This window comes from Heliangelus exortis, chromosome 5 (assembly GCF_036169615.1).
Source record: "Heliangelus exortis chromosome 5, bHelExo1.hap1, whole genome shotgun sequence".
In the NCBI taxonomy this organism is placed as follows: domain Eukaryota; kingdom Metazoa; phylum Chordata; class Aves; order Apodiformes; family Trochilidae; genus Heliangelus; species Heliangelus exortis.
In genome coordinates this window covers 26737893-26765285 of record NC_092426.1, presented here as the reverse complement: position 1 = coordinate 26765285, position 27393 = coordinate 26737893, and the positions used below count along the sequence as shown (strand labels likewise).

Sequence of the window (27393 nt, the reverse complement as noted above, 5' to 3'; positions counted from 1 at the left end):
CATACTGCAGATATAGGGGTAGTGGGGAGAAGTTAAAGCCCTTAGTTTATTGGGCCAGTTCCTGTGTACCCTGCTGGTTTTAAGCAGAATGAACTCGTTACCTAATGTGTTGAACTGCTTGGTGAAGGAAAAAACCTCCTACCTTAGGCTCTTTAGTGACTTTCTGCCAGTGATTTAAAGATATTCCAAACCTTGCTTCTTCTATAATCCTGTAGAAAGCACAATGCTTCCAGGAACACTTGTGCTTTTGCCAACATGAGTTGTAGAAACTGTTAACTGTTGTTTTGCTGTTTGAAGACAAATGTTCAACAATATCTACAAACAAAAGTAAGGCTTGTTGGAAATGGGAATAGTTCTTATTTTGAGGAAGGGTGTAAATTTGAGAAACTGTCGTATTTATTGTGTTAGCTTGAAACTAAGATTGGGTTTGTAATTTGGAGTAGTAGATGGATTTGCAAAATCCTCTTTGGTAATAGAGGGATATTTTAATATAGGGAATTTGTAATTGAGGGATATTTTTGTCCAGGGGGCCTGTATTTGTTCTTCATTCTAGGAAGTTTGGTACATTTAGATACGTTCCTGCTGAGTCCTAGAAAAAGTGGCCTGTGGTGGTGAAGAACTGACTATGCCCAGGAGGTCATGAGGTTAATCTAATTAATTTAGGTATCCTAAATCTCAGTCCCTTTAGGCTGAAAACAAAACTAGTGAGTTGTAAGAGCACTGTAGTTAGGCATTCAGTGGATAGCCATGATCCTTCTTGAAGGAAAAACCCTCCAAACGTTGAGGGAAGGGATGTCAGTCAGGTTTAAAACAATGTGTAGGTTTTTCTGCAAATATTTACTTTCATTTGAGAATAAATTCAGCAGCACATACCTTAGATGACATTTTGATGGGTTCGATTAGCTGGTGACACAGATAAAGGGACTGAGTCATGAATCTTTCTGATCTGTTAAAATATGCATTTTGTACGAGAACAAAGAAGCTCTAATAATGTTGTTGATGTCTTCAAAATCTAACATAAAACAAGTCTTTTAAATCTTTTTGAAATTGCAGCTTTCATGCAGTAGGCAAGAAGTAGAACGAATTGTCAGAGTAACTCCTGAACTTTCTTGAAATAGCTTGCACAAGATGTTGTACAGAAAGAAATATTTTTAAAAAATCAACAAAATAATCCATGTAATTACATATGCTGTGACCTCTTTCATAAAAATATATGTTGAATAACTGAACCCAAATTACATTGATTTTTTTTATAGGAAAAACTTTTCCAATTACATAGTAGTCATGTAAGGTAAATCAAATTTTACTTCTCAGTTGTAAATTTTAAGATGCATTTGGCATCTTATTTGCATTAGGCAAATTTGACACTGAAAATTAGAAAGCAACCTTCACAGAGAAACAACCCCCAAACTCATATATTACATCTGTTGTATTACAAAGAGTCAGTCTTGCTTCTCACATGTCTAAGCTTCTGTGAGTTAGTTTCTTTATCATTTTTTAAGTTCAGATTTTTTGGAAGTAGTGGCCTGAATACCTAGGACTTCAGTCCAGGTGCATTTCTACTTTAAAAATACCAATTTTTGTGATGCTACAGAATACTCTTGTTTCAAAATTGTGATCAAGGATAGAGATGCTGTATACTTGTATTAAAAGCCTCATTTTACTCTTCTAACCATAAACTTGATATCTATCACTGAGCCTTTATCTTTTCATCTTTCCCATCAAAACTGTGGTAACAAAATGGTTTAGTGTGTGATGGCAAATCACGAAAGCTTCATGCAAAAAATGAAGCACAAACTTTGAAACCCTAACAATGAAAATCTGATTCAGCATTGTTGGAAAAGCTCCCATTGCTGCTTAAATCTTTCAAACAAGCCCTTAAACATACTTGCTTGCAATTTTGCAAAATGTTGAATGCAGTAAGCTTTTTATCATAAAATCAGAGATACTAGAGAAACTTTGTGTTCAGCACTTTAAAGGACTTGCTCTTTACTGCTTAATTTGCAAAACTTGGTAATTGGTAGCATGTCTTGCCATCTGTACAAGAAATAGTTTAATTTCCACAGAATATGTATGTATCTATAAAAATCATATAGAAAGGAATCTTTTTTAAGTCTAGACTACATAGTTGAAATAATTTTTATTTAAAGCTTATTGCCTAATGTACCATATGCAGTTGAATAAACCCATATTTTTAGGATTCTTTTGTGTAAATGCATTTGATTAAAAAGTTATGCCTGCCTTATTGGCTTCAGAGGCTTGCATTTCACCATTTTCAAGATGGCAAAAGTTTACTCTGGACACCCAAATGGAAGATTAAAGCATGGTTTTTATGTTTTGAAATTACTTGTAGTCACTGGTATAATAGTCTAAAATCAAGATCATACGTTTTTTTCTATGGCCTGTTTTAAAATTTTACTAAAGGAGGACAGACATTTTGACAAATACTTTGTTGTTGTTGTTGTTCCTTATATAGACAAAAGAAGTTGGATTACTAGATGCAGACATATATGGACCTTCGATTCCAAAGATGATGAATTTAAAAGGAAACCCAGAATTAACACCAAGTAAGTGGAAGTGATTTTTCTTGTGGTTGTCTTTGTGCAGGGAGGAGCATGGAAGCATTGATGCTTCCTTGGTGTGGCACAGAAGGGATGTAAATGGAAGATGAAGGCTTAGTGTGCTTTTTGAATTTTTTGAATTAACTTTATTTTCAGTAATGAAAAGGTAGCTTGAACAACTAGGAGCATATTCACAGTTGTATTCTTTTTATATTGATCCATAGACTTTGGGAGTCTCATGCATTATTAGTGAAATTGGAAAGTGTAGTTAGGAAAGGAACATTGTTGTCAGTAGTTTCAGTGACTGAGATATTTTGACTATACAGCTGAGAATGCACTGTAAGCTTTTGTCTGAGCATGTTTTGAATGTTGTTAAAAAACTGGAATTAAATGTAATAGAAATTGGAGAATATCCCTGGTTTGAAATTGCTGACTTGTAAGCACAAACATTTTGATAGCCAAAATGTCGTCTTTCTGCTTCTGTGTGGAATGTACAAGCAAATATTACCAGGATTTATGAACATACCTTATATTTTGACTGACAGAAAATGAATCTGTGTATTTCAAAAGCTTGGCACATTACACAAGTCTGCTGAGAAACTCCTGTAGCAGTTGGGCCAGGATTGGTAACAGCATAGAATTTGTGTTTCAGGAATTCTGTTCACTTCTCTCTGCATCTTTAACTCCTCTTGAGTTGGTGAAGCTGTAGAGTAACAACTGGCAAAGTATCTGACATTAAGGTGATTTGATTGTGGAATTTGGAGGGCATAGAAAGCTTTGTGAACTTCAAGGATTTCTTTGGGGAGTGACGGGTAGGATAAGCGTGCAAGGAAGTGATCCATTATAGGTATATATGTATGCTGTCTACATATAGGTATATATTTGCATGTTTAGGTGTTAAAAATATGTATGACCTTTGTATTTTTGTATAGTGAGATTTAGTGTTATTCTCTGATTTTTTACTAGGTTTTAAAGAATAAAACATGAACTCTGTTAAAATGTTGTTTTGTATAGTAATGGAATAAACCTGGGCAGTGCTGTGTTAAATATGTGCATTAGGACTGAATATGTAACAATTAGTAAGTCAATTTAAAACATTTTCTTAGTAGCATAGCAATAACAAAGTCTGTTTAAGGTCTGTTGCTATCTTCAATGTGAGGCTGGTTTTTGAAAACGAGTATCATCATCCTTTGTTAACTGAATCTGTAGAGTAATCCTGGGAGGTTCTGAGCACTCTTGCACTCTTTGATTGTAGCAGCTGAAAAGGGATTAGGGATGCCTGGTACCATACAGAATAAATCCATGCATCAATTATCACTTTTGAATAGAAATTTTCATAGTTAGGCTATAATTTAAGTTTTTAAAATGAATTAGTTCTTACTGAGGAAAGAGACTGTAGAAATGGAAGATAGTCCATTAATTTAATTTTGCAAACTGTTTTACATCGGTAAGTCTGCTTACATTTAATAGGGTGTCATTCAAAGTACTTTAACTAACTGATCAGGGAAATATTGGTTAATAAGTTCACAACTGAATTTAATTAACTAATGGAGGATTTTCTAACTGTGGAATAAATATCAGCATCAGCCACAGTATATACATGGGGCAATGATTCTAACACAAGTAATAAAAGCATTACTTCTATTTTTTCCCTGAATAATTTGCTCAAAAGCTGTTTTCTGGATTAGTGAACTGCATAATTTCATATTTTTCCTCCTTTTTTTTTTTTTTTTTTTCCTTTTTTCCAGATTTACCATTTAAACATTTAAACTAGTTGGCAGAGAGTAAAAACTATTGTACTTCCAAAAAGATATTGCTGTTTTGCCAGATGAATATAACCTTTCTTTATTTAATTTAAATTATTATGAAGGTTTTGGTGGGCTTTTTCTCTTTGCAATAGTTGAGTGTGCTTTTAGTATTTTAAAACTTTGTTGTAGTTTTATGATATACTCAGTATCTTTCTTACTAATAAAATAATACATTAAAAAATCATTATTGGGCATCTGTTTTCAAAATTTGGAATAAAAATTATTTCCGAGAGAAAGCTGCCAGTAGTTGTGTCTTGCCCCATTGGGTTGAGTCATACTGCAGGAGCTACAGAAATTGAATTACTGATAAAATTCTAAAGTCAGAAATGGGTGCTTGCATTTTTTTCACTGGGACATATTTACATGTCTGCTGTTCTTCCGTCTGGTAGCAGAATCTGGTAAAAGAAAGTGATAATTTAAAATATAACATCTTGTGACTGCATAAAGACCTTTTCTGAAAATAACTGTGTCAAGGGATTGTGGTGTATCCATTTGTGGGTTATAAATAGATAATATGGAATGGACTTGTCAAATAGAGAGAATTTTATGTAGGTAGGATAATTATTGAGGTAACCATGAAGAAGTTTCTTGATCATACACAGGGGTTTAAGGATACAGCTTGTAGTTTTGATCAAAGGTGCCTTTGTTGTGCTTTACCAGTGGAATCTCATCACGATTATTTAAATTAAAAACTAAATTTGATTGCTTTAAATATTTCAAAGTTTGCTGTTGCCATTTCCTACTCATTTGTGAACAACTGATTTTTAGTTTGTGTGTAGTCTAATGATATGCTTTATTGATTCTATTTTGAAAGAGGCTTGAATTGAAACCTTGTGTTTTACTTTTACTGATCTTATCTCTGTTTATCTGGATGGCTGGAGTGGTCCCCAGGTGTCTCATATGTGACACAATAATAATTCGGAATTTGTAATTAGTTGTGGTTTATGTTTTGGAGGCTTTAAAATATGTGTTGGTAATTCAAAATGAGAAGAATACTCAAGTGTTAAATATTTTAGTCTGCACTTTGAGTATTAACAGTTAACCTCAGACTGGATTAGTTCTGTTTATTGTAGAATCATTCATACAGTTCCAAAAAGTAAGGTAAAAAAATGTAAGATGATAAATGTAAAGTAGTAATTAAAGCTTTTTACTGAGATCAGGTGTTTTGGATAAATGGCAAATCAGACTTTATTAAATGCTATTGCAATATAAATTACTGAAACACTGTAGCTAGTAAAAATACATTTGAAGTACTAGAAAGCAGAAGTATACTAACTCCTCATGTTGCTAATCCTGCAGTGCAGTAATTATAAATATTCTGATAAGTTTTATGGTTAGCAAATATTCATTACATAACAAAGTTTACTTAAGATACACAGATGTTTTTTTCTGGTTCAACTTTTGTACAAATTGGGATTACATTGCAAAATGGCTACTATACCAACATGATACATGTACCTACATGAACACCTGATGCTATTTGTATGCTCAACACATCTACCTTTTTGCTTATTCCAGACAAATGAATGAGTCTATCCCTCTTCACTGCTAGAAGTAAAATTAAAGAACCGTAACTAGTTCTGAATTTTCTCAGTAATTTTACCTTACAATTTCACTTTCATGTTTTCTATTTCGTGGGTTTCTTGCAGTGCTGTCCTTCTTCCCTTCCCCTTCTCTACAGTGCAACAGAGTGGATCTTGAGAACATAGAAATGAAGCTGACTACATCAAAAATAGAAAAAAAGTCTTTAAATTTTTTCTGAATTCACTAACTAGAGGCTAAAAGTGACAGTTTAAAAGATAGCATCTCTTTTCTTTAGTTAATGGTCATAATCTTGAAATTAGGAGTTCAGTTTGCAAGTGGTAAAACTAGAATACAATCAAAGAAGGATGTATGAGAAGATTCATGTGAAATGCAAAAGGAAATATTTAATATACACAGAAGGACTTCTTTAAAGTAGAAAATTGACAAGTTTACTGTAATTTTCTTATATGTCATCAGTGTCCAGAGGAGCTGGTTGTTCGGTTTTTTTGAACATTTGTTCCTTATCTGTCTTTTCAACTACATTTCTTTTTTATATTTAACATTACTAAGCCTAAAAAAGGCTGGATCAACTCAAATGTATTGCTTTCCATAGCTTTGAAAGCAAAGTCCCAAGTTAACTGGAATGTTTTTTGAAGTTAGATCTTGAATTGCAGGTAAAGTGTAGGGAATGTCTGTCCCTCTGGTTCCTGCTTCTCCCTGTTCTGATTTACAGTCACACTGTTACGTGGCTGACCTGGGCAGTCTCCCTCTCACAAAAGCAAGTCAGGGCTTCAGACAACATGAATGTTCTCAGAGGTTTTGTGTGTCAGGACAGAAGCCTTGGACTGAACATTGTGTTAGTTGATTTTATTCCTTGTGGGTAGGTTATTTTACTGGTTATGAGGAAGATGTTTGTGATGGGAGGAAATGGCAAGATACTTAAAACTAGTCCTATGTTTTCATTCTGACCCCAGCAAGTCAGCAGTCCTTTAAAATGGAACAAAGATTTGACTAAAATCACTCTACAGTTTGTTTGTGCCAGACTTGCACAGCAGGCACTTAGTTCTTCTGCTTTTAGGTAGGACTAATGATGTAATATCTGCAAAACAGTTCTGTTAATGAAAAAGATTTTACAGATCTTTGTATCCCCTGTAGTCTAGAGGAAAAAAAGGGGAAGGAAAACCTGTTCAGGTAATGGGTTTGATAGACTGACTAAATATGATAAGCTAATCTCTTTGAAGAAGCTACATTTCTTTATTCATTTGTTTCTTAAAGTTGAACTGTGAGCATTGAATAATGCTTATTGAGTCACATTGCTTGTTTGCCTGGGTTTAAGTATTTGTGATATCTTCATGGTTAGATAACAGTGTTAGTGGGGTTTGTTATGGGAAATGCAACCTTCCTTGTGTGGAGCTGTTCAAGCTTAAAATACAAATTGCAGTACTCATGGGGCAATCCTGCAAATAAAGGTATAACACAGTGTGAAATCAAGCTTGAAGTCTCAATTAGTTTGTCACTTGGCATAGAATATTCTGGGCTTCTGGAATAAGCAGTTAAAACAATGATTACATTTGAAATGGTGATTTAAAATTTCTAACTGCCTAACCTTTTGGTGACAGCATCCTTTCTCCTCTGGCCTGGGTTGCTGTCTGTCTTATTAAGGGATGCCCTGGGATCCTGTTGCTGTGAGTCTCTCTTCTGCCCTTCTTTTCCCTTTCCTGCACCATGAGTGGAATTCACTTGCCTTTGCATAGGAAACTAGAGGTGCTTTAAACACATTTGAGTATGGAATATAGCTGCCTCTTCAGAAGGTATGGCTTTTCCAGATGCAGCCCCTCAAATCTGTCAGCCCTGTACAAATCTTGGGTCCTTAAGGAATCCGGAGTGGCAGGAGACATCAATACACAAATAAAGCCCAACTTCTTTGTTACTCTTCCTGTCCTTTGTCCCTTTCCATCTTTCCCCTTTCTGTTGTTGGAAACCCTTATGTTCAACCCTGTACAGTCTGAAGCCTTTTTGTACTTAGCTGGAACCTGGATCCTCGCATTACAGAATCTTGGTCTTGGGAGGTGAGTCTAAAAATAAACAGCAAGTAAATTCCATGTACTTCTACATAGCAACAGCCATATAAAAATTACTGTTTACTGTGATTAACAGAAAGTGCTGTGTAAGTTGGATTCTTAACTTAGATTGTGATATTCTGTATTCACTGCAGCATGAAATTGTACACAATTAAAAAACAAATTATGCAAAAATTGTTGAGATTTTACAAGTGACCATGCTGAAAATCTGTTACAGCTTGTCTGTATGTATAGCATATTAATTGTATTTGTCTTAGGCTTGTTTAATGAACTGGAATCCACAAACTATTCTGCAGTGGATCTCTCTGACTAGCACAGTGTCTCTGTGTTTTGTTGTGCTGGATGTCTTCTGTGTTTCAGGCAGGGAGACATCACTGAGATGTGAGGAGGTGGAAACAGCAATTTGTCATTAAAACCACAGCTAATGGTGAGCTGTGCAAGCAATAGCAGAACCTTTAGCTTTTGTATAAATTATGTAGAAGTATGAACTTGCTCAAATTTTGATAAATGTATGCAGAGCATTTACAGCATGCGTTACATTTAAATAGCATACTATGAAAGATAAAGAAATAGTTAAACATATGACATTTACAAACACACTTTTAAAGCTGCTGTTCTAATGCTTAAATGTGCTAAATATTGTTCAGACTTAAATATTACAGACAATATGTAGTATAACATTATAGAGCTTGTTCTGTTAGTGCCTCGTCTTACTTTTTAAAATTTTAATTCTTTAAGATATACTTGTGAGCTTCAAGGGAAAATACTCAACAATTTACAACAATTTACAATTTGCAACACTGCAAATTTAACAATTTATCAACAATTTACCTAAACTGTTGACTCATTCATGTCTATCAGTTGTGCATTACATACTTTCCAACTTTGGAGGTGCTCTAAGTGAAGCCATGGCTCTGTTAGAGCATCAGACCTCGGGGGAACACAACATCGGTCTCTGAATTCACAGGATTCTTGAATAAGTTAGAGCAAGGTTTACAGTCCAGCTCTTGGTTGCCTCATCTGGAACATGCGATAGTAATTCCTGACCTCATGTTGTTCTGTAAAAGTGTTCATTTTGGGTGCACAGGTGTTATGCAAATGGAGTTTTTATAACAATTATGAATCAGAAAACAGGTGTGTTCCGAGCATAGCCCGTAGCCTGCAGTGGTGTCTGTGCTGGCAAGCATATCTGCATTGGTAGTGTCCTTGGAACATTTGGAAATTTGTATGCAAAGATCAGTAGCTTGGTTTTTTAACTGGAAAATGGGCAATTGTTCTACTTTTTTGATAGACTGAACTACTGATGACTCACCTTAGAACAACTTAAAATCACAACTTTCTGCTCAATGACCAAAATTCAGGTAAGACAGGTGACTTCCATATAAGGTAGATAAGAAACTGTTAAGATTTTTTTTGAAGACGAAGATGAAAATAATTGGTTATCATTCTAGAAAGTCTCTGATCTTCCATTATAGTGGCAAATTCCAAAAATAGCCAAGTAAAACTGGAGATCTTTAACAGGGAGGAAAATATAAGCTTCCAGTGTTTTCATCTCATGTTTGGTTTTGGTTTTTTTTTGCCTTGGATATGGTAAAAAAACCCAACCCTCACCTTATTTTGGACACTTAATCTCTGAGCAGCTCCTCTATATTAGTGTCTGCTCAGTGTGCTCAAAATAGAAATGCTAGGGTGTTGCATGATCTAATATACTCGTATTTAATAATTATCAGCTACCTTTCCTTTTCTTAAACAGCATGGTGCTTCCTCAGGAGGTGTAGTATAGCATCACAATCTTGTGAAAGAATGATCTTTTCTTACCTGATGAGATAAGACAGAATGTAAGCCTTTGCTTGCTCTGATCTATCAGTCAGCAGACCTTTTCTGAAAACTGCCAAGAATGGAAATGTTTCCTTGTAGTTTAACTGGGGCAGGCAGCTGAGGACCCCAGACCCACTTGCTCACTCCCTCACAGTGGGATGAGGAGAGGATCAGATGGGTAAAGAGCTTGTGGGCTGAGATAAAGCCAGTTCAAGAGGGAAAGCAAAAGCTGTGCATGCAAGCAAATCAAAACAGGAAATTGATTCCCTAGTTCCCATGGGCAGGCTGCTGTTCAGCCATCTCCAAGAGAGCAGGGCTCCATCACATGTAGTGGTTACTTGGGAAGACAAACACTGTAACTCCAAATGTCCCCTTCCTTCTTCTTCCTCCTAAATTTATTGCCAAACTTGACGCTATATGGGGTATCCCTTTGGTCAGCTGGGGTCAGCTGTCCCAGCTGTGTCCCTTCCCAACTTCCTGAGCACTCCCAGCCTACTTCCTAATGTGGCACCAGGAGAAGCAGAAAAGGTTTTGATATTTCACAAGCATTGCTCAAGCAAGCAAACACAAGCAATAACAAAAATATTTCTGTATTCTCACTCCTGTTTTAATCGCAAATCCAAAATGTAGCACCATGCAAGCTCCTATGAAGAAAAGTAACTCTTTCCCAGCCAAAACCACATATATAGCTCTATGTGTAGTTTCTGAGCTGCACTGACCTATGGCTACCATTGAATGGCCATGTTGGGTTTTCTAGAAAAGAAGATTGGAGTAACTCAGTTACCATGTCAGGATAATTTGCAAGGCTTTTTTTTTTCTGTGGGAAAAAAAGTTAAAAAAATTACAAAATGCAGAAAATTCATCCTCATGATTTCAACATCATTTTCCCTCCATGAGTAAGAACTCACCCTTCAGACCTGTCCTAGGACATTTATAATCAGTAGTCTGCTGTAACAGTCATGAATTTGTATGTGTTTGCCTTTTCCGGTTCCAGTCCTTGTATTCTACCAAAAAAGGCATGCTATTGACATTTAATTGGTTCTCTGATGTTACTGAACTGATTTTCTGATCTCTACTGATTAGAGAAAACATAGCACCCTTTTATTTAGGGACATCAAGCCTACTGAAAAGTTGTAAACAAGGATGTTTTGTCAGTCCCTTAGCATAGGTGGCATAGTATTGCTGTGCATTGTGATTTTAAGAGATTTGTTTTGTTGTATGTTGGATTTTTGGAGCTGTATGGCAAGCATCTGATAACAGAGAAGAAGGTGTTTACTCTGAAAGCAAAGGGAGTTAGAGATGGTGCTGGTATCTTGTTATGCTAAATCTTTACTTATTATGCTTTAGAAAATCTTCAGGAGACCCAGGGTGAAGGGGGAGGAATGCCTGTTGCTTTTGATGAGGTGAGGGTGATTATCAGAGGACACTAAAGCACTTTAGATTTGAGATAGTTCTAAGAATGCTTTTTAGCAGTAAGCAAACAGTAGGGTGCTCTGCAATATTTAGTGTTACTCTGAGAATATGCAGAGCATTACAGTCAGAATATACAGCAGGTTTTGAATTGTTCTTGTGCATTGTATAAATTTGATTAAATCTTACTGCTCTGAGCAGTTTATAGTCCTTGTTGTTAACCAAAGAAAATAAGATCCAGTTTTCATAAAATGAAACTCTGCTGATGATAAATAAACAGTGCACATGTTTTAGCAACAGAGAAGCCCCTTTGGTTACCCTGCAGGTTTGTGTTTGTGTACTGACAACTGTTTTGTGTACTTGTTCTCCTATTTTACCCACCAAAATTAGGGGAAGGGAGATCTCTGAAGATCTGTCTGTTCTGTGAGATTAGTGTCTCTACCTGGGGTCCATACAGAAGAAACTGTCCATGCAGGCAGTGGATGTTGAGATGTTAGTCTCTGGATGTTTGACTGACAGACTGTAGAGCACTTGGATTGGACTGAGAAGTGGAATAGTATTTTGGTTAACTTCCTCAGAATAAATGCATCTCTCCCATTCTTACTCTCCAGTCCTGAGTGGCCAACCATTTGCCTCCCATTTTTGTTTGTTTTTGGGTTTTTTTTTGGTCAAAATTCTTCCTATTCATGGTAAACATGAAGCAGACCTTGAATCGGCAGTGGTATATGCTGTTGCACATTCTTTTCTTTCGTTTCCTTTTTTTTTTTTTTTTTTTAACCCCACTTGCAGGTAAATACATAGTCATTTTTCTCAAAAACCTAACAGCATTATGCATGCATTGTATACAAGGGCACCAAAGCAGTGCCTAAAGATGATCTAGGCTGAAGTTCAAATGTCATGAAACTTTTCATAACAAAACTATTGTTATGAAAAGGGGAAGAAGTAAGACTGTGATTTCTAGAGATGTGGCTAGACAGTGTAATGCCACCAAAATAAGTCCTTAACTAGACCCTGGAAAGAGCTGTGCAAGCGAAGGAGAGTTTTATTACACTGTTGTAGTGCAAAGCCCATCTCTTTTCCAGTAGGAGTTGCCCACTCATTCCTGAACAAAATGGTCATGCAACTGATTTGTTTAGCTTCCTGTTTTCTTCTTTTCTTTGTAAATCAAAACACTGTAGACAGGGAAAACTACATCTAATTTATTTTGAGTCATATTTCTACAAAATTACATGGCTTCAATGCTTGCTTAATTGATTGCTTGAAAGCTTTCGTCTGTAGAGTTTAGCTATTTAATTTGCATGCTCTTGGGTTTTATTTTGTCTGAATGTGGAATTCAGCTTTCAATGCACTTCATTATATTAAATTGATTTTGTTTGACTATCTCTATATATGTTACTTCAGGTCCATTGGTTTATGTCAAAATATGTATTATATTTTTTGTTACTTATTGTGTTATTTGCTGGTTTGTACATGTGCTTGCTCCTAAAATAAACCTGCTAGACCAAATAGGGTTTCTTGTGTTCTTTTGTAAATGTGTGCACCATTTTGAGATGAGGTTTGGATTTAGATGTCAGAGATTACAAAGAGAAATTTTTGTCTTTTGCAGGGTTTTATTTTGATTACGCTGTTTGTTTATTTACCTTTGGCTTGCTTGCTGGTTGTCCACAGAACCGTTACACTATTTCCTTCTCTGTCTCTCTCTCTCTCTTTTTTTTTTTTTTTTTTTTTTTTTTTTTCCTCACTGAAAAGCACAGGAATATGGAACATAGCAAGACCAAGGGCATTACCTCTGCAATGTTCAAATATGCATTGTTTGTTCCTGGAGAAATTTTAGAAGTCTTCAGAACACTTCTGCCAGTCTGAAGAAATCCAGGACTTCTTTGCCAGAGCTGTTGACAGCATGTAATTTAGGGGCAGTTTTATTTGATACTTCTCTGGTATTCAAAGCAAACTTACCAAGTTAGCAAAATTATCAAGGAGAATTCCACAAAACACTGGTGTGTTAAAAGGAATGATTCTCTGATTCATGAGACTAGTGAATAGTATAGGTAAAAACAACAACAACAAAAAAATCACATGTTGTAGGACTCTTTTTTCTGATATAAATGGCTTGGCATTTAGCAAAGTATTTCAGAAGTAGAAGGCTGCTTGATAAAGGATGGATCTCAGCATGGAGATTTCATACAAATAGATGAAGTCTTGCTTTTAACAGTGCAAAGTGATACTAGGTGAAGATGCATTGTTATTGTGGCAAAAGATGAATGGTACTAGTAAAATGTAACAGCCTTAGTTAAAGTTGTGCAAGGTTCTTGGGTAGAATCAATAAGGTTATATTGAAGAGATGAGGGGCAAAATAGAGGAATGGTTTCTAACAGAGAGGGAAAAGTGCTCTTAAAAGGAACAACTTTTGTAAGCTTATTTGTTTAAAAATATACCCCAAAACTAAATCTGTCCCCCCAAAAAAAATTTCTTTGCTTTTGTTTTAGAAAATCTAATGAGGCCTCTTAAGAACTATGGAATTACATGGTGAGCATTTGTTTTCATTTTAATCAGGCTTCCTTAAAGATGTATTTGGTGTTATGCTATAAAGCTTAAGTTTTTGCTTTGCTGTTTCAGCATGTCTATGGGTTTCTTGATAGAAGAGACTGCACCTGTTGTATGGAGAGGACTCATGGTAATGTCAGCTGTTGAGAAATTGTTGAGACAGGTAAGAACTTAGTTACATATTTGTATCTCAAACTAATCAATAATTTAACATGCATTTAACAGATACATGAGTGTGATATTATTTCATGAATTTAGTGGTGAGCAGTTTTGTAACTTGGTCTTCTTAAAATCTTAAGAATTTAATCCTAATGTCAGGTAACATTTCTTGTGTTTACTTATCACCTCCAAATAGAGCTGCAGTTCCATGCATTTGATGAATGAATCAAGTTACCTTTCTTCTCATTCCTTTCAATGTTTGGGTTTTTTTGTTTTTGTTTTTTTCTTTTTTATGCAATTGTTTAAAAAAAAAAGGCATTTTGACCTTGCCTAAGGATTTGAATGTATACATATCTATGCAAATGTACAGATTATGTACTTGTTAATTCATCAGCACTAAGAGTTCTTGGGTGGTGGTTGACATTCGACAGGTACATGAAAATCATTAGATACCATCTCTGCGTAATGCAGATAGATTGTTAGTTAATAAATTTCCTGGCATATGGAAGTGGGGTGGCTTTTTAAATTCTTGACAGGTTTTTTTTCCCCTGTTATTGTGAACAGATCTGAAGTGCTAATGAGGCAAACAGCAGAAAAAATACATTAAGGCTGCATGTGTAGACTTTAAAGTGACCCAGATTGTTCACGACTGGCATCCGTTCCAGGGTTTTAATCTATATATCTTGTAGATCACTAGGTTTCTGTATGTCTTTTGTAAATGCCTCTAAATGTTGTGCTCCCTTAATGACTGAAAAGAAGATTTTTTTTTTTTTCAGCCTTTTTCCATTTTTACCAAATTATCCTCTAACACAGCCTTAAGAATAGTGGTAGTCATTACCCTAGTCAGAAAAGCAATGTGTCTGCCAAAATTTCAAGAGGAATATCTTTGTCTAGATTTGGCCTTTAAAAATGTGTATGTATGGTAATACAAAATAGTATTATTACTACTATGCCAATAACTTTGGAAGGTTATTCTGGCCTCTTTGTGTGTTGCATTGTGTTGGCCACGGTCACAAAGCCATTGCCTAAAACCTGGAAGGTAGAGCTAAAGTTAGCTCCTAGTGGACTGGCATACTCTACCCTGGTAGACTACCCTGGCAGGCAGTCCAGTGCTGTTACTTCAAGCAGTGGTATCCCCAGATGGGAAGCATGTGCCAAGATCCTTGTGGAAGGTGTGGATGATGCTCTGTGTGTGCTTGTTGCTCCCTAACAACCAGTGAAGCAGTTAGGTGCTGGCCACTCATGCTGTAAGAAGGAGACTGAGTCCATTAATGCTCAGGGCGTCAGTAATTCACCTGACAGTGGAACTTGAATTCTGAAAGAGGAAATCTTTACAGCTAAATTTATTTTGCTCACAAGCATTTTACTTGTGCATGACAGCCAAGGAAGTCTTAAATCTGTGCTGGAAAAAGTTCTTTGCATTTCTTCCTTTGAAGAAAGAAGATCACAAGATTACAGGGAGAACCATCAGGTTCTATCTGATGTACAGTTGGCTGTTAGAAAATTACTAATAAATTTTCCAGGCTAACACGTGCTTTTTTTGCTTTTAAAAACTGTAATCTACCTTCTGTCATAGTTATTGCTCAGTCTACTATTCTAGGATGCTAGGCTTGTATGCACTGATGTGCTGTCAGGCATCTTGGAACTGAGTAGCAGTGTGATAAAGAAGGTTATCCTAGAGTCTTACAGCAATTATTTGCTTTAGCTTTAGTAGTTCACTGTCTAGGATGCAAACCTTTGTTAATCTGGTCTAAGGCATCTAGGCCTCCTCTGTAGTGCACAGACTACTGTAGGTTGATTATCCCATATTTATTTATTTATTTGTTTAAATAATTTCACTATCAATGTCAGCCTTTAGTATTTTAGGGACTAAATTGAATGAAGAAAAATGATGGCAGCGTAAGACATGAAAAAAATGTGAAAGTAAGAAGTTAAGCATGTACAATAAATCTTGTATGTCCGGATTTTTTTAGAAGAAAGGTAAGCAGAAATGAGTTCAGGAATGGAATCTGGAGATATGGATTTGAAGGCTAGCATGTTTTTTAAGTGTTTGCTGAACAGGAATGTTGGTGGTACTTCAAAACATGAACTGCAGTAGATGGCTAATCCCACTCTTCTTTTCCATGAATAAAGTAATCTGTTCTTTCAAACTGCTGTAGATTAGATGCAAAAAGGGACATGGGTATTGCTGTGCTGAACACTGCAGTGCCCAAGAGGTAGGTGTCCTGCCTTCAGGAGTGGAAAGTCAAACTGAAGCTAGGCTGGAGCTACTGCATACCTGGGATAGTGGGAATGCATCATTTGTTGTTCCCGGTGGTACTATCTGAGGGGTTACTTTTCCCTCCAGGTTTTACTTCGTGCTCTATGGCACTGTCCTAGGATAATAAGAGCAAGTCTTGGATTTTAAGGGTGGCAAAAACTTCTTATCCTTTAGATCCATGGCTTGAGCGAATTGATGTAAATTTCCCATTTTACTTTGTAATTACTTATGTGGTGAATGCCACTGGGGGCTTACTCAAAGATGAATTTATTATTACTGTGTGCAAAAAACTGTATCATTGGTATAAAATTAGTATTGGGGGATGTGAAGGAGCAGTGAAATGGGATTTAGCAGATAATGACACATTGGGTCAGGACGAAGATGACAATAACAAGTTGATGGCTCTGATTTTTTGCAGCTATATTTTGAATGAATTGAAAAGATCCTCAGAATAGTAATAGTGAGTCAATGATGAAAATTATTCTTATTGTAAATGTAAAGAGCAAGTGAAGAAAAAGCACTGCAGTGAAGCCAGAAGATTTCTTTTTTTCTTGAGTGTGGATTTTAACATCTTTTTGGTTTAGAAAAGGCACTTTATCAAGAGATTATACCATTGAAGACATTTAACTTGCATTATGGCAGTAAATTTTCAAGATGGGAAAAAGTTAGATGCTGCAATGGGAAATTGTAGCAATGGTGGTCAGTACCATGAATAGCTAGCTGTTTGGAATAAAAATCCTAACTTCTATCACCTTTTTGCCTTTTAATACACATTTAGTAGTATGTGTACCTTGTCTGCTTATGAACAGAGTAGATGTACCTAACGTGTCTATGCTATATACAGATTAATATTGTTTTCTTTTTACTGTATTTTGTGTTTTGGCAATATCTTTGACTTGAGAATTTTTGCTAATTTTAAAATAGACATGCTTCACAATAGCTATGTATTTAAGCAGTCTGCAAGTAATGGAGGAATTAAGATGGATGGTTTGTAGCAGGATATTTACAGTTTATGTTTCATAGAGGTAAAAAAAGATCTGCTTATGTTATAAACTACAAAGATGTGTTTATACTTCGCAGTGAGTGATTCTGAAATATGGTAGTCTCACCAGGTGTCACTACAGTGAAAAAATTGCCAGCATTTCAACAAACACAAAAATGTTTCTTTTGTTTTGAGTTAGCCTGTGCTGGGGTGGGCAGGTAGGCGCAGCAATTGTCAGGTCAGGTTAAAGTCTTGCTACTTTGCAGTTTGAAAGAAAAAAGCCACAAATTAAGGCTTCCCTATTCTTTAGGACAGTAAGAGCTATTGCTTGTTTAGGGAGTTGGGATGATTTTCTATTTTTATTTTTGTGATCCAAAATACAAAAATTAAAAGCTTCAGGCGTGCCATTCCTACATGTTAGATCATTGATATTGTGTATTTACTCTGTTTAGAAATGTCAAGATCTGCTATTGAGGTATTTTGAAAAGAGGGTAACGCTCAACAATAGTCGCCAAACTTTGCAGTGCTAAGACTGTGCTTTGATATACAGCTAAGACTGCATCTACAGCTGGTAGAAAGTCAACAGTAACACAGCTTGTGAGAATTTTTTCTTTAAACGTTCAATAAGCTTTCAGTTAAAGCAGAGAAGGTCAATTGGCATGCCTTATTTTATTGCTGAAGTGAAAGAACTGTTTCTGAGTTCAGTTCAGAATCATCTGAGAAGCAGATGATTCACTCATGCCTTATAAGAAGTATTTGTTTCAAAAGATGCTTATGCTGACTTTTTTGTTACAATCATTTTGCTAAAATAAAAGGATGAATAAACTAATTTCTTCTCATCCAGAGCCCACTGGAAATCTTGACACTAATTTCTACACCGTGCTTTAGTTGTGGTGTTGATGTTTAGAAAAGCCTGTTAGAGGAATTTGTATAATCGTCATTAATTTGCTCAAATGCTCATCACCTTGAAAGGTCCTGTCTGTCCAGAGAGAGATGCCTTAACCAGTCTGAAACAGTATGTGCATACTTCAGAGAAATTATTGTACTTCCTGGAGATCAGAAGCTAAACTTAGATTCAGGGATTTACTGCAGCCAAATGCACAGAAGGCTCCTTCTTTCCACCCCTCTGCTCCCCAGGTTTTCTCTCTGCAGGGCTAGGGTATTCCTACTGTCATCTAAGAGCAATATATCCTTTTAACTCAAGTGCTTCTGTATGGTTTGGGACTGGTAGGATTGAATGAAGACAGGCTTGATTCTTTTTGGTTTTGGCTGAAGCTACAAAACCTGTTCTGTAGCCTTTCTTGTTTTAATGAAGGAAGCAGGATCTATACAGATCCCTGTAGTTTTATTGGCTTGCGTTAGCAGCTGATATGAAAAGGGATTATAGTCTCTGAAAGGAATTGACTATCACAGAAAGAAGTGTTAGGAAAGCCAGAAGAAAACAATAACAAGAGCCAGTAACTTACTGCTGACTGGAAGTGTTTGCAGTAAATGTATTATAACTGTCTTTGTGGATTAAAAAAAAAAGGCAAAAAAAAAAAAGCCTAACAACATAGTGAGAATGTATTTACAGTAAACATTTCTTGGCCTGGTTCCTCAGCTGTCATGGTTATGACTGTGCAGCTACTGCTGCTGTGGGAACAGGCTGTGAGAGTATTTTCTTTGTTCTGTTTCCAGTAGTCTCATCTCTCACACAGATTACACAGGTATGCATGTGTCTGCCCTCCTTTGCATAAAGCTGATGGTATCTTAAAATGGCTGCACTAGGGCTTGAATGGATTTACTTTTTTTTTGTTTCTTTTTTTTCCTTCCCCATGAGCTTTTAAAGGAAACTGTTTCAAAGTTTAAGGTTTCTCTGCAGCAGGGTTCAGAACTTTGTGCCCAAGTGGCATCCAGCTTCATTCTTAGACCTAGAGGTGGTGATTAAAGCATGTTCTTATTTGCTGAACAGGAACATTGGTGGAATTAGGAAAGGAGAAGGCACTGTTTGTATTCTTTTCTAAATTAGTCTTCCATTATTTATATGGTACTTTTCAAAAATAGTAGACACCTAATGCCAATTTTCTACTTTCTCTGTTCTTTTCCACAAATACAGAAAAAAAAAAAGAACAGATTTATTTAAGTTAGATAAAAGGGACATGGGTATTGCTATGCTGAAGCTGCTTAAGATGTAGGTTTCCTGCCTGCAGGAATGGGAAGAGAAACTGAAGCCAAGGCTGGAGACACTGCATACCTGGGAATACATCACTTGTTCCCAGTGGTACTACCTGAGAGGTTACTTTTCCCTCCTGGGTTTACTTCATACCCTATGGCACTGTCCCAGGAGAATACATGCAGTATCTTAGAGTGCTAAAATTTGGAGCTTGGTGTGGAAGAAGTGGAAATTGATGGTTGGTGGGTTTACCAGCTGGAAATGAACAATGCTAAAGATGTTAAGAAAGAGGACTACTAGCAAAAGCCTGTGGGATGTGTCTCGTTTTCTGTCTCTGTCCTGGATCTCATCACCTAAATGTAGCCTGAATTGGACAGGCTGAGGTTTAGAGCCAAGATTGAATATCTTGTTATATGCCAAGATGTTTCGTTGGTTTAACTTGACAGGCTTAACTTAATTACTTTGTTCATAATTACAGCCTGGGAAGTTTCCATAACCATACAGGCAAGGACGTGGGAGAGGCAAGTTCAGTTACTTTCTCAGTTAGCATTTAAGCCTGTGTTTCCCACTGCCTGGTAGAGTGCCCTGAAATCACCTAGATCAGTCAAAACCACCTGCTCTACATCTAGGGATGCAAGATTTCTGGGGCTGGGATGAGATGTGTGGAGGAGGACCATAACCAGTGCTATGCAGGATACTGTCTGAATCTAAAGATTCAGCCTTCCAGGTAGAGCTACTGATTTTATAGTGGGTCCTGGTTGCTTCTATGACTTTTGCATTCTTGGTTGTGAAAATGGCTCAGGTAAATGCCACCTATCTGAGAAACTGAAATGCATACATTTGAATTTTTGGGTAGGTTCTCACATATGTGTAATTATGATGTTAGCCACAATTAGAAGAAATACTGGGAGGTTTTGTTGTTTTCTTTGGTTTGTTTTTGTTTTGTTTGTTTGTTGCCTTTTGATGGCCATAAGTGCTCAGTTTTGTGTTGGATTTGGTATTATCACTGGCAGGTGCAGTTAGAGTGTGCCTGCTACATTGGGCCTAGCTAAGACTTCTTCCTTTCTCATAAATGTGTAATTAATGGCTCCCAAATGGGTTCCTAATTGAAATTTGCTCAACAGAGATTTTGGTATTTCCCTTCCTGAGCAGTGAAGATCTTAGGAAAATTTTAGTGTTGCTCCTGAATGTGTAGTTGGACCTTATGAAAAATACTTTTATAGACTTTTTTTAATTTTTGAGCATTTCTGTTTTGGATTTTTTTTGATCAAACCAGAGGTGGAACCTCCCCACTCCCAAACATTAAAACATTCTTTAGCATTACACATTAATTTTACCTAGTAAACAAACAATGTAACAATATAAGCAGCTTTTTAAGATTTGTATTAATAGAGTGACATATATTACACTGGTTGCACAGAGTTGGGTTTAATAGTCTAACTTACCTTAATAGTCTATAATAGTTTAATAGTCGAACTTGCACTCTCACAGCTGGAAAATGACAGACTGATCCTTCACTCACACCATCTTTCCACATCTGTCCTGCTCCTGTAAAATAACAGCAGATATCCAAGAATAGTGGCAGTTTTTATACCAGTATTCTTTGTAGTATGTGATTATTTCTCACATACCAGATGACTGACAGAAACATAACATAGATGTGTTTTAGGTACCAGAGATTAGTATCTCCTTTTTTTTTTTTTCCCCCAAGACAAAGAAAACCACCTCATTTTCAGTACCATTTATGAGGCTGTGATAGATGTTTCTCCTCTCACAGTGTTTTTGCTCCATTGACAGTGTCTTTAAAAGAAGGAATATGTTCTTCCAGCAGAATGGTGCCTTTGGAATACTACACTTTTACTAGGCAGGTAAAGTGGGTACCCATTTTAATTGCTTTTTCTGCTAGATGCGTTTTTTTATGTATGAAAATAATGAAGTAACAGTTGGATCTAAATAAAAATCTAGGAAGCGAATGAAAATATGAAGACAGCCCTTTGCTTGGCAGTGATCACTGAATGTCCATGAAATTCATGGTACCAGCACCTTCAGGGAATTGTTTTACTTAGGTTTAGTATGCAAGTAACACTTTTAATTTATTGTTGCAGATTCTTAACTGAGGGCAGTGATGGATGCAAAAGCATGGATGTGGAGGCACAGGAATTACTTGGGAAATCTTTATGCAGTACTTCCACAGATTATTCATTGTTTAATTCATAATAAATTCTCTTACTGCTCCAGGAATAAGACATTCAGCTCATCTTTAAATTGTGCAAACCTTAAAATGTATTTCTTTTTACATTTTTTCTGTTTTGTTCTGAATTCACTTTCTGTGTTCCACTCTTTGTAAGGACCCCCTGCATGCAGTTGTTGCTTCTTTGTGACCTAAAGCCCGTTCTTTTAACAGAGAATAAATGCTACCCTCATAGTGTATGGACCAGACTTTGGTTGGGAATCCCAATGAATCAGTGGTCAGCTCTGCTCAGTCTCTCATGTGCTCTCGTGTACACTTCTTCACACCCCCTCCCCTTTAATCTTCCAGTGGAACTGAAAGTTTCTGTGTTTTGTGAAGCCTTGTTGCAGCTTCTTGTTGGGAGTATTGATTGGTGAGCTCCGAGGTAATTCAAGCAGACTCTCTGATGCTGGTTTCATTAGCAAGGGTAGACTATTTTATATTCATTGACTGGGGAGGATATGCTTGTGAATTTTAAGTACTGAAAGTTGGAGGATGGAGTTGTGTCCATATTTGGGAAATTCAGGTTATTTAAAACATACCCAAACCAACCCATACCACTTTATTATGGAAAATTATTATTTCACCTCAAGGCTACTTACTCCGAGATCTGATAGCTTCTCACCAGACAAAAAGCAAGTCTTATATTGAGATTAACTGTCTTTTGGCCTCAGTTCAGCAGTCTACATCTAATGGATTCTGTCCTACTTTTATTTCACCGTATATAGTAATATTAGAAATCTTCTGCAGCATCTTTAATGACCTGTATAACATCTAGCATGGAATTTTCTTTTGTAATCCTTTTTCTGAAGGCTATTTGACTGATCTGTGTAGAAGTGTTATATGCACAAAAAAAGAATTAACTTAAGAATGTAATGATTTTTAGCTTAAGACACAAATCTTAGAACAGTGTCTTCTTGATGGTCATGAAATAGTGCCTCTATTAGTCTTTTGTTACCCCAATAAAGAATTCATTAGTTTTTGTATTAGAGTATGAACTGAAGTTTAAGTAAGTTAAATGATGTGTGACTAGAAATAGGGACATTGCTTTTTGTTGCATAGTCTAAGTATCCATTCTTAAATACCTATCAGCTTTTATCATCATCACAGAAATGCTGCCTAAAATATGTATTGAGGGTGGGCTTAGTAAGTGTCTCCCTTTTAATACTTGATGCCAACAATTGTAGTATTTCTTCCTGTTAGTAGTGTAGGTAAAATCTGAATCAGACAACGTATGTAAATTTTATGAGATTAAATTGGGTCCTGATAATACTGCCTTTAAAAATGTGTTGTTGACATTGTGTTTGAGAGCTAAACGATGCTGATGCCTTTGTGTATTAGTAGGGAGAACTCAGAGTGTTTACTGTTTAGATGGTGTGCTTCATGTAGTTTCATCAACCTGGTGGTTAGTTTAATTAGCATCAACTAGTCCACTTTCTTCTGCTTCATTTACGTTTATGCTACTGTACTTTTGTTTATAATTTTATTGCTAAAAAGCGTAAGAATATAAACTTGCCTAGTTCTGTATTTCTTTTCCAGTCAATATTACTCAGAGGCTGAACTACAGACAGTTCTATGTCATAGAAAAGGAAAAAAAAAGATGGTGCATTTCTAGAAATTACGTAGTGAAGACTGTTTGTGGGTCAAGGATAGTGAGCAGCAGATCAGGGATCAAGCTCAAGACTGACTGCATATTAAAAGATTTCTTCTTAAACTATCGTATTTTTGAGAAAAGTACTTTTAGTACCTAAGAAATGGGAATTTCAGCTCACGAAGGCTCTTTGTAGAAAGAACTTGAACTCTGTCAAAGACTCTTCTATATGTGATAGTGCTGATGCAGTCTCTATCAGTCACGCACAGAACTGTTCCTTTTCAGACATCCCCAGGGACTGTCCCCAAACCCTGGCAGACATGCCACGCTGCCCCACAGCTGTGTGCCATCCTCACCTCAGCCTGACACAGCACTGACAAACTTCAGCACAAGTCTGGTGCTGAGTGCCTTCCCTATCTCCTGGAATGCCCTGTAGAAAATAGCCTCCTTATTGCTTTCTATTGGGAGTTGGTAGTTTTGTAGGTTATATAGATGAAGGTGAGAGGAACTTCAGGCATGTCCCTCTAGTTCTTAACATGCTAAAAGCCATTGTGGAGGAAGCAGACAGTTTCTCTCCAGGTGGTTGAATTGAACAGGACACAGGCTTCCTTTGTAGCCACTTATGTCTAAGAACTCTTAAGATGTCTTAAGTGAGAGAAAGAAGTGGAGAATTTCCTTCTTTTAATGAACATCTTTGGAGCAAACTGTTCTTAGACTTCACCTTAATTTCTCTCTGAATTTGGCAGAACAAGCTGCTCAGAAATACCTTAGAGGGAATTTTACCCATTGCCGTGCATCTGTTTTTTCATGGTGTTCGAGTGCAAGTCTCTGAGACTGGTTAATCATAAGTCAAAGGGGGAGTTGTCTTTGTTCAGGAAGTGTTGAGTTGTATTAAGCACCATGGAATATCCTTCTATGGTATAGGTAATTTCTTTACTACCATAGAGGTTTCTTTCTGTAGGGACTAAACAGCTTCTGTTCTATATTTGAGGAACATCTCCTTTCTTTATTAAATATTTGTGAGAAGAGAGAATTTTTTTTAATTAAAATGCCATTTTTCATTATACTATTTCTAAGTTATCTGTTTTCTTAAATCATGGATCTACTTATTTGTTTCCAATGCCTCTGTATGCTTAAGAAGAGTCTTCAAATAATTTTTCAAGGAAATACTTTTAAATACTTGCTTTATCTTGCACTAGGAGATGTAAATATATGTTAACAGTTGTAGACATACACATATTCAGTTAATAATATTTCTCACCTTTTTTTGTTCAGCTGTTCCCCTGTCTTAACTAATCTGTAGATACACAAGGAAGTAGTTAGAAGGAGGAGTGATCAGGCAGGAATTGACCTTAAGGTGACTGCAATGTAGCTTCTGGTACTTTTCTGATATTAGTGTTCAGAGCCTGGCTGCTGCCAAGTCTGCACCTGCAGTGCTGCTTGATTGAAACTCTGCATGTATTCCTCTTATTAGTAGCAAATAAATAATATCTTCTGTTATTTACCAAACACCAGGATTACTTCAAAACCACAAGTAGCAATCCCTTTTCTGTGCTAATACTCTGTCATTTCTGTGTTATCCACAGAGGATGCTCAGGCTTCATTCCTTGGCAGAAATGCTTTCTATATCTCTATGCTCTACTTTGTGTTTAACTTGCTATTTGGAACCCTTACTGAAAATGCATATCTAGTATTTTGTTTATGAATTGTCACATAACCAGAATGATTTATTAAAGCAATTTACATAGAAGCATTTGTGGTGTTTCTGAGCAAGGAAATATACACAGAAGCACACGGTACTTAATTACATTGCTTAATAATAAATGTCACGTTAAACCTTTTTAAAAAAAGATGAATGCTATACTTAAGGAGAGTGCAATTACATTTCTTTTGTTTGAAATGTTTTACACACTGTATATATTAGCTGGGCAAAGATATTAACACTTCTGTACATGCATAGGTGTTGACATATTTCAGATGCTACAAGCCCACTGTCCACTTATTGCTTGCAAAGGGCAATGGTTTACTGTAATGTGTTGATAATCTGAGCTCATTTACTTGTATGCAACCACATTTGCACACAGGCACTTCTCAGAACTGATTGAGACCATGAAGGCAAGTGGTTCTGATTTAGTAAACTGTGGCATATAAACAGGATTTGCAGTCAAATTAATGTTTTAAATCACAGCCTGATTATATGTCCTATTTTAATAATGCTGAGTGAATGCTAGCGGTAGATTTCAGAAAGCCACTCCTCTGAATATAAGTTCCAGTTCTAAATTTAATTAAAAATGTCTCTCCTCTCTTTTTTTCTCCTTCTTGAGTTTTAGTAACAGGCCTGGAATTTCTTCTCATGTTAAATAATGTGTACACTTCCATAACAAATCAGAATACCCTCCCAGTTACATTCAGTAGTTTGTTTAATACTGTCTGTCACATGGCTTGTAGGAGGGTAGTGGAGGAGCAACTGGTCTCCATGGCGTTCATCATTTACTTCTTGCAGAATAGATGAGAGTAAGAGGAAGTCTACAGAGGGAAATGGGATGAAGTGCTGAGTTCCCCAACCTAAATGTGACCAAGTCCATATGTCTAGAGGACACTGTTCACTACTCAGCAACAACACTACCTCAGTTCTTTTCAGCAATTATAGCTATGTCATTGTGGTGCAGCTCTGCATTCTCACTCTGAATTAGAACGAAATTGTGAGATAACTACTCAACCTCATCCAAAATCCATAATAAAAACCAAGGTTCATTTTAATGAGAAGTGGTTTTCCAATCTAGTTTTCCATCTGACTTCCAGCAGTTCACTGCCACAGCCGTGGCATAACATAGAAGTGGGTGGAAGGTAGGTCTCATATATATTAAGCACTTATGCCACCTACACATCTTCACTGCTGCCTTTTCTGACCTGGTGTGACTGAAGGCTGTCTGACATCCTACTCCACACAGCATCAGCACATTCTCTCCGGTGCTGCTGGGGTGGTGCAGCTTCTGTAATTTTTTGTGCACAGATTTACAGGTGTAACAGAGGACAATTAATTTAATAAAGATAGATAATTCCCTATTTTTTTAATCCATGAATTTGAAGAAAATACAGGAAATAAGATGGTTTCAGTCCCATAAATTCTGTTAAAATTTATTTAACTATTTATCTGTTAACATATTATCTATTCTGTTAACACATAGTGCTGTTATTTTTCTTGTTGCCTAGCAATGAGATTTATCATGACATTCCTTGTGTTTCCATTCTTAACTTTTATATTCAGATGGTTATAGCTAATAAAAATCATTAGTTGTGGGACAGTCCAGAAGGTTCATGTTGAAGATTATTTTTGTTGTTATGCTATCACTTACTAAGGACACTTGAGGAAGAAACCTGGTGCCCTCTGATATCTGAACCCTTTCTCTCATTCTACTGTACATGATAAATTTGAATGAAAGTTCTTGAGCAACAATTGTTTTGTGTGTTTTAGAAGCAGAAGGCTATTTATAAAAGTGTTCTTTTACTTAAAAGGTTCTACATGGATATGTTTTTACCAAGGCAAGATTAGGTAAGGAAAAGAAAGTAAAAAGAGTATTAAACTGGTGTCACTACCCCATGCTTTTGTTTCAATATATTTTTGCATATGCATGTAATTTTTCTTTGAGGCTGTGTAGTCTCAGAATGCTTGTAAATGCTAATTATTTTTAGAAATCTGATAGGTGTGTCTTTTGTTGACAAAATATAGATGTTATAAAATAATGTAGAAATTGTAGATAACATAGTTCAACATGAAATGTGAAAAAGTGCAGTATTTGCTGTGGCTAACATAAGTAACATTTCCTGTTAAGCTGGGCTGTTTTAGGCACCATTCAGTGCCTCTGTGTGAAAAATGAGGGAAGAGAGGTGTGCCTGTGAGTCCCTATTTTAGATATCTAAAGTTAGAATTTGCAGCTAACCTTCACCACCCTCATGTCCCATATGTGTTCTGAAATCTTGCATCTTCATCAGTCTGCCTTGAAAGAATCTGTTTCTCGTTGGAGTGTTACACTGGGTTAATGGTCGGGGTTTCCCATTTCTTGTGCTTCTCCAGAAGATCATCAGCTCTGTAAGAACTTACTGAAAATTCACGAGTGTTCCACTGACCAGGGTCTAACCCTCCTGGGCAATAAGTGGGGGACTGGCAAAATGTCAAAATGTCAGTTGTTTTTGCTGTTAAAAAGAATGTGTAAAATAAAAGAGAAAGTAATACTTTTTTTTTTTTTTTTGGTATTTTTCTGTTAAAGGAGCT

General features: G+C 36.3%; 1 protein-coding gene across 6 annotated transcripts in view; it reads left to right on the top strand.

Moving 5' to 3' along the window:
* NUBPL (NUBP iron-sulfur cluster assembly factor, mitochondrial) overlaps positions 1–27393 on the top strand; it is a 71256-nt gene that overhangs the window by 13752 nt on the left and 30111 nt on the right. For 3 of the 6 annotated variants that reach the window (XM_071746162.1, XM_071746165.1, XM_071746166.1), the window contains 3 exons: positions 2477–2567; positions 13689–13728; positions 13819–13909. In XM_071746162.1, coding sequence (XP_071602263.1) covers positions 2477–2567; positions 13689–13728; positions 13819–13909 — 222 coding nt within the window. The remainder of the gene's footprint in view (positions 1–2476; positions 2568–13688; positions 13729–13818; positions 13910–27393) is intronic. The other 3 variants (XM_071746164.1, XM_071746167.1, XM_071746163.1) reach the window with 2 other exon arrangements.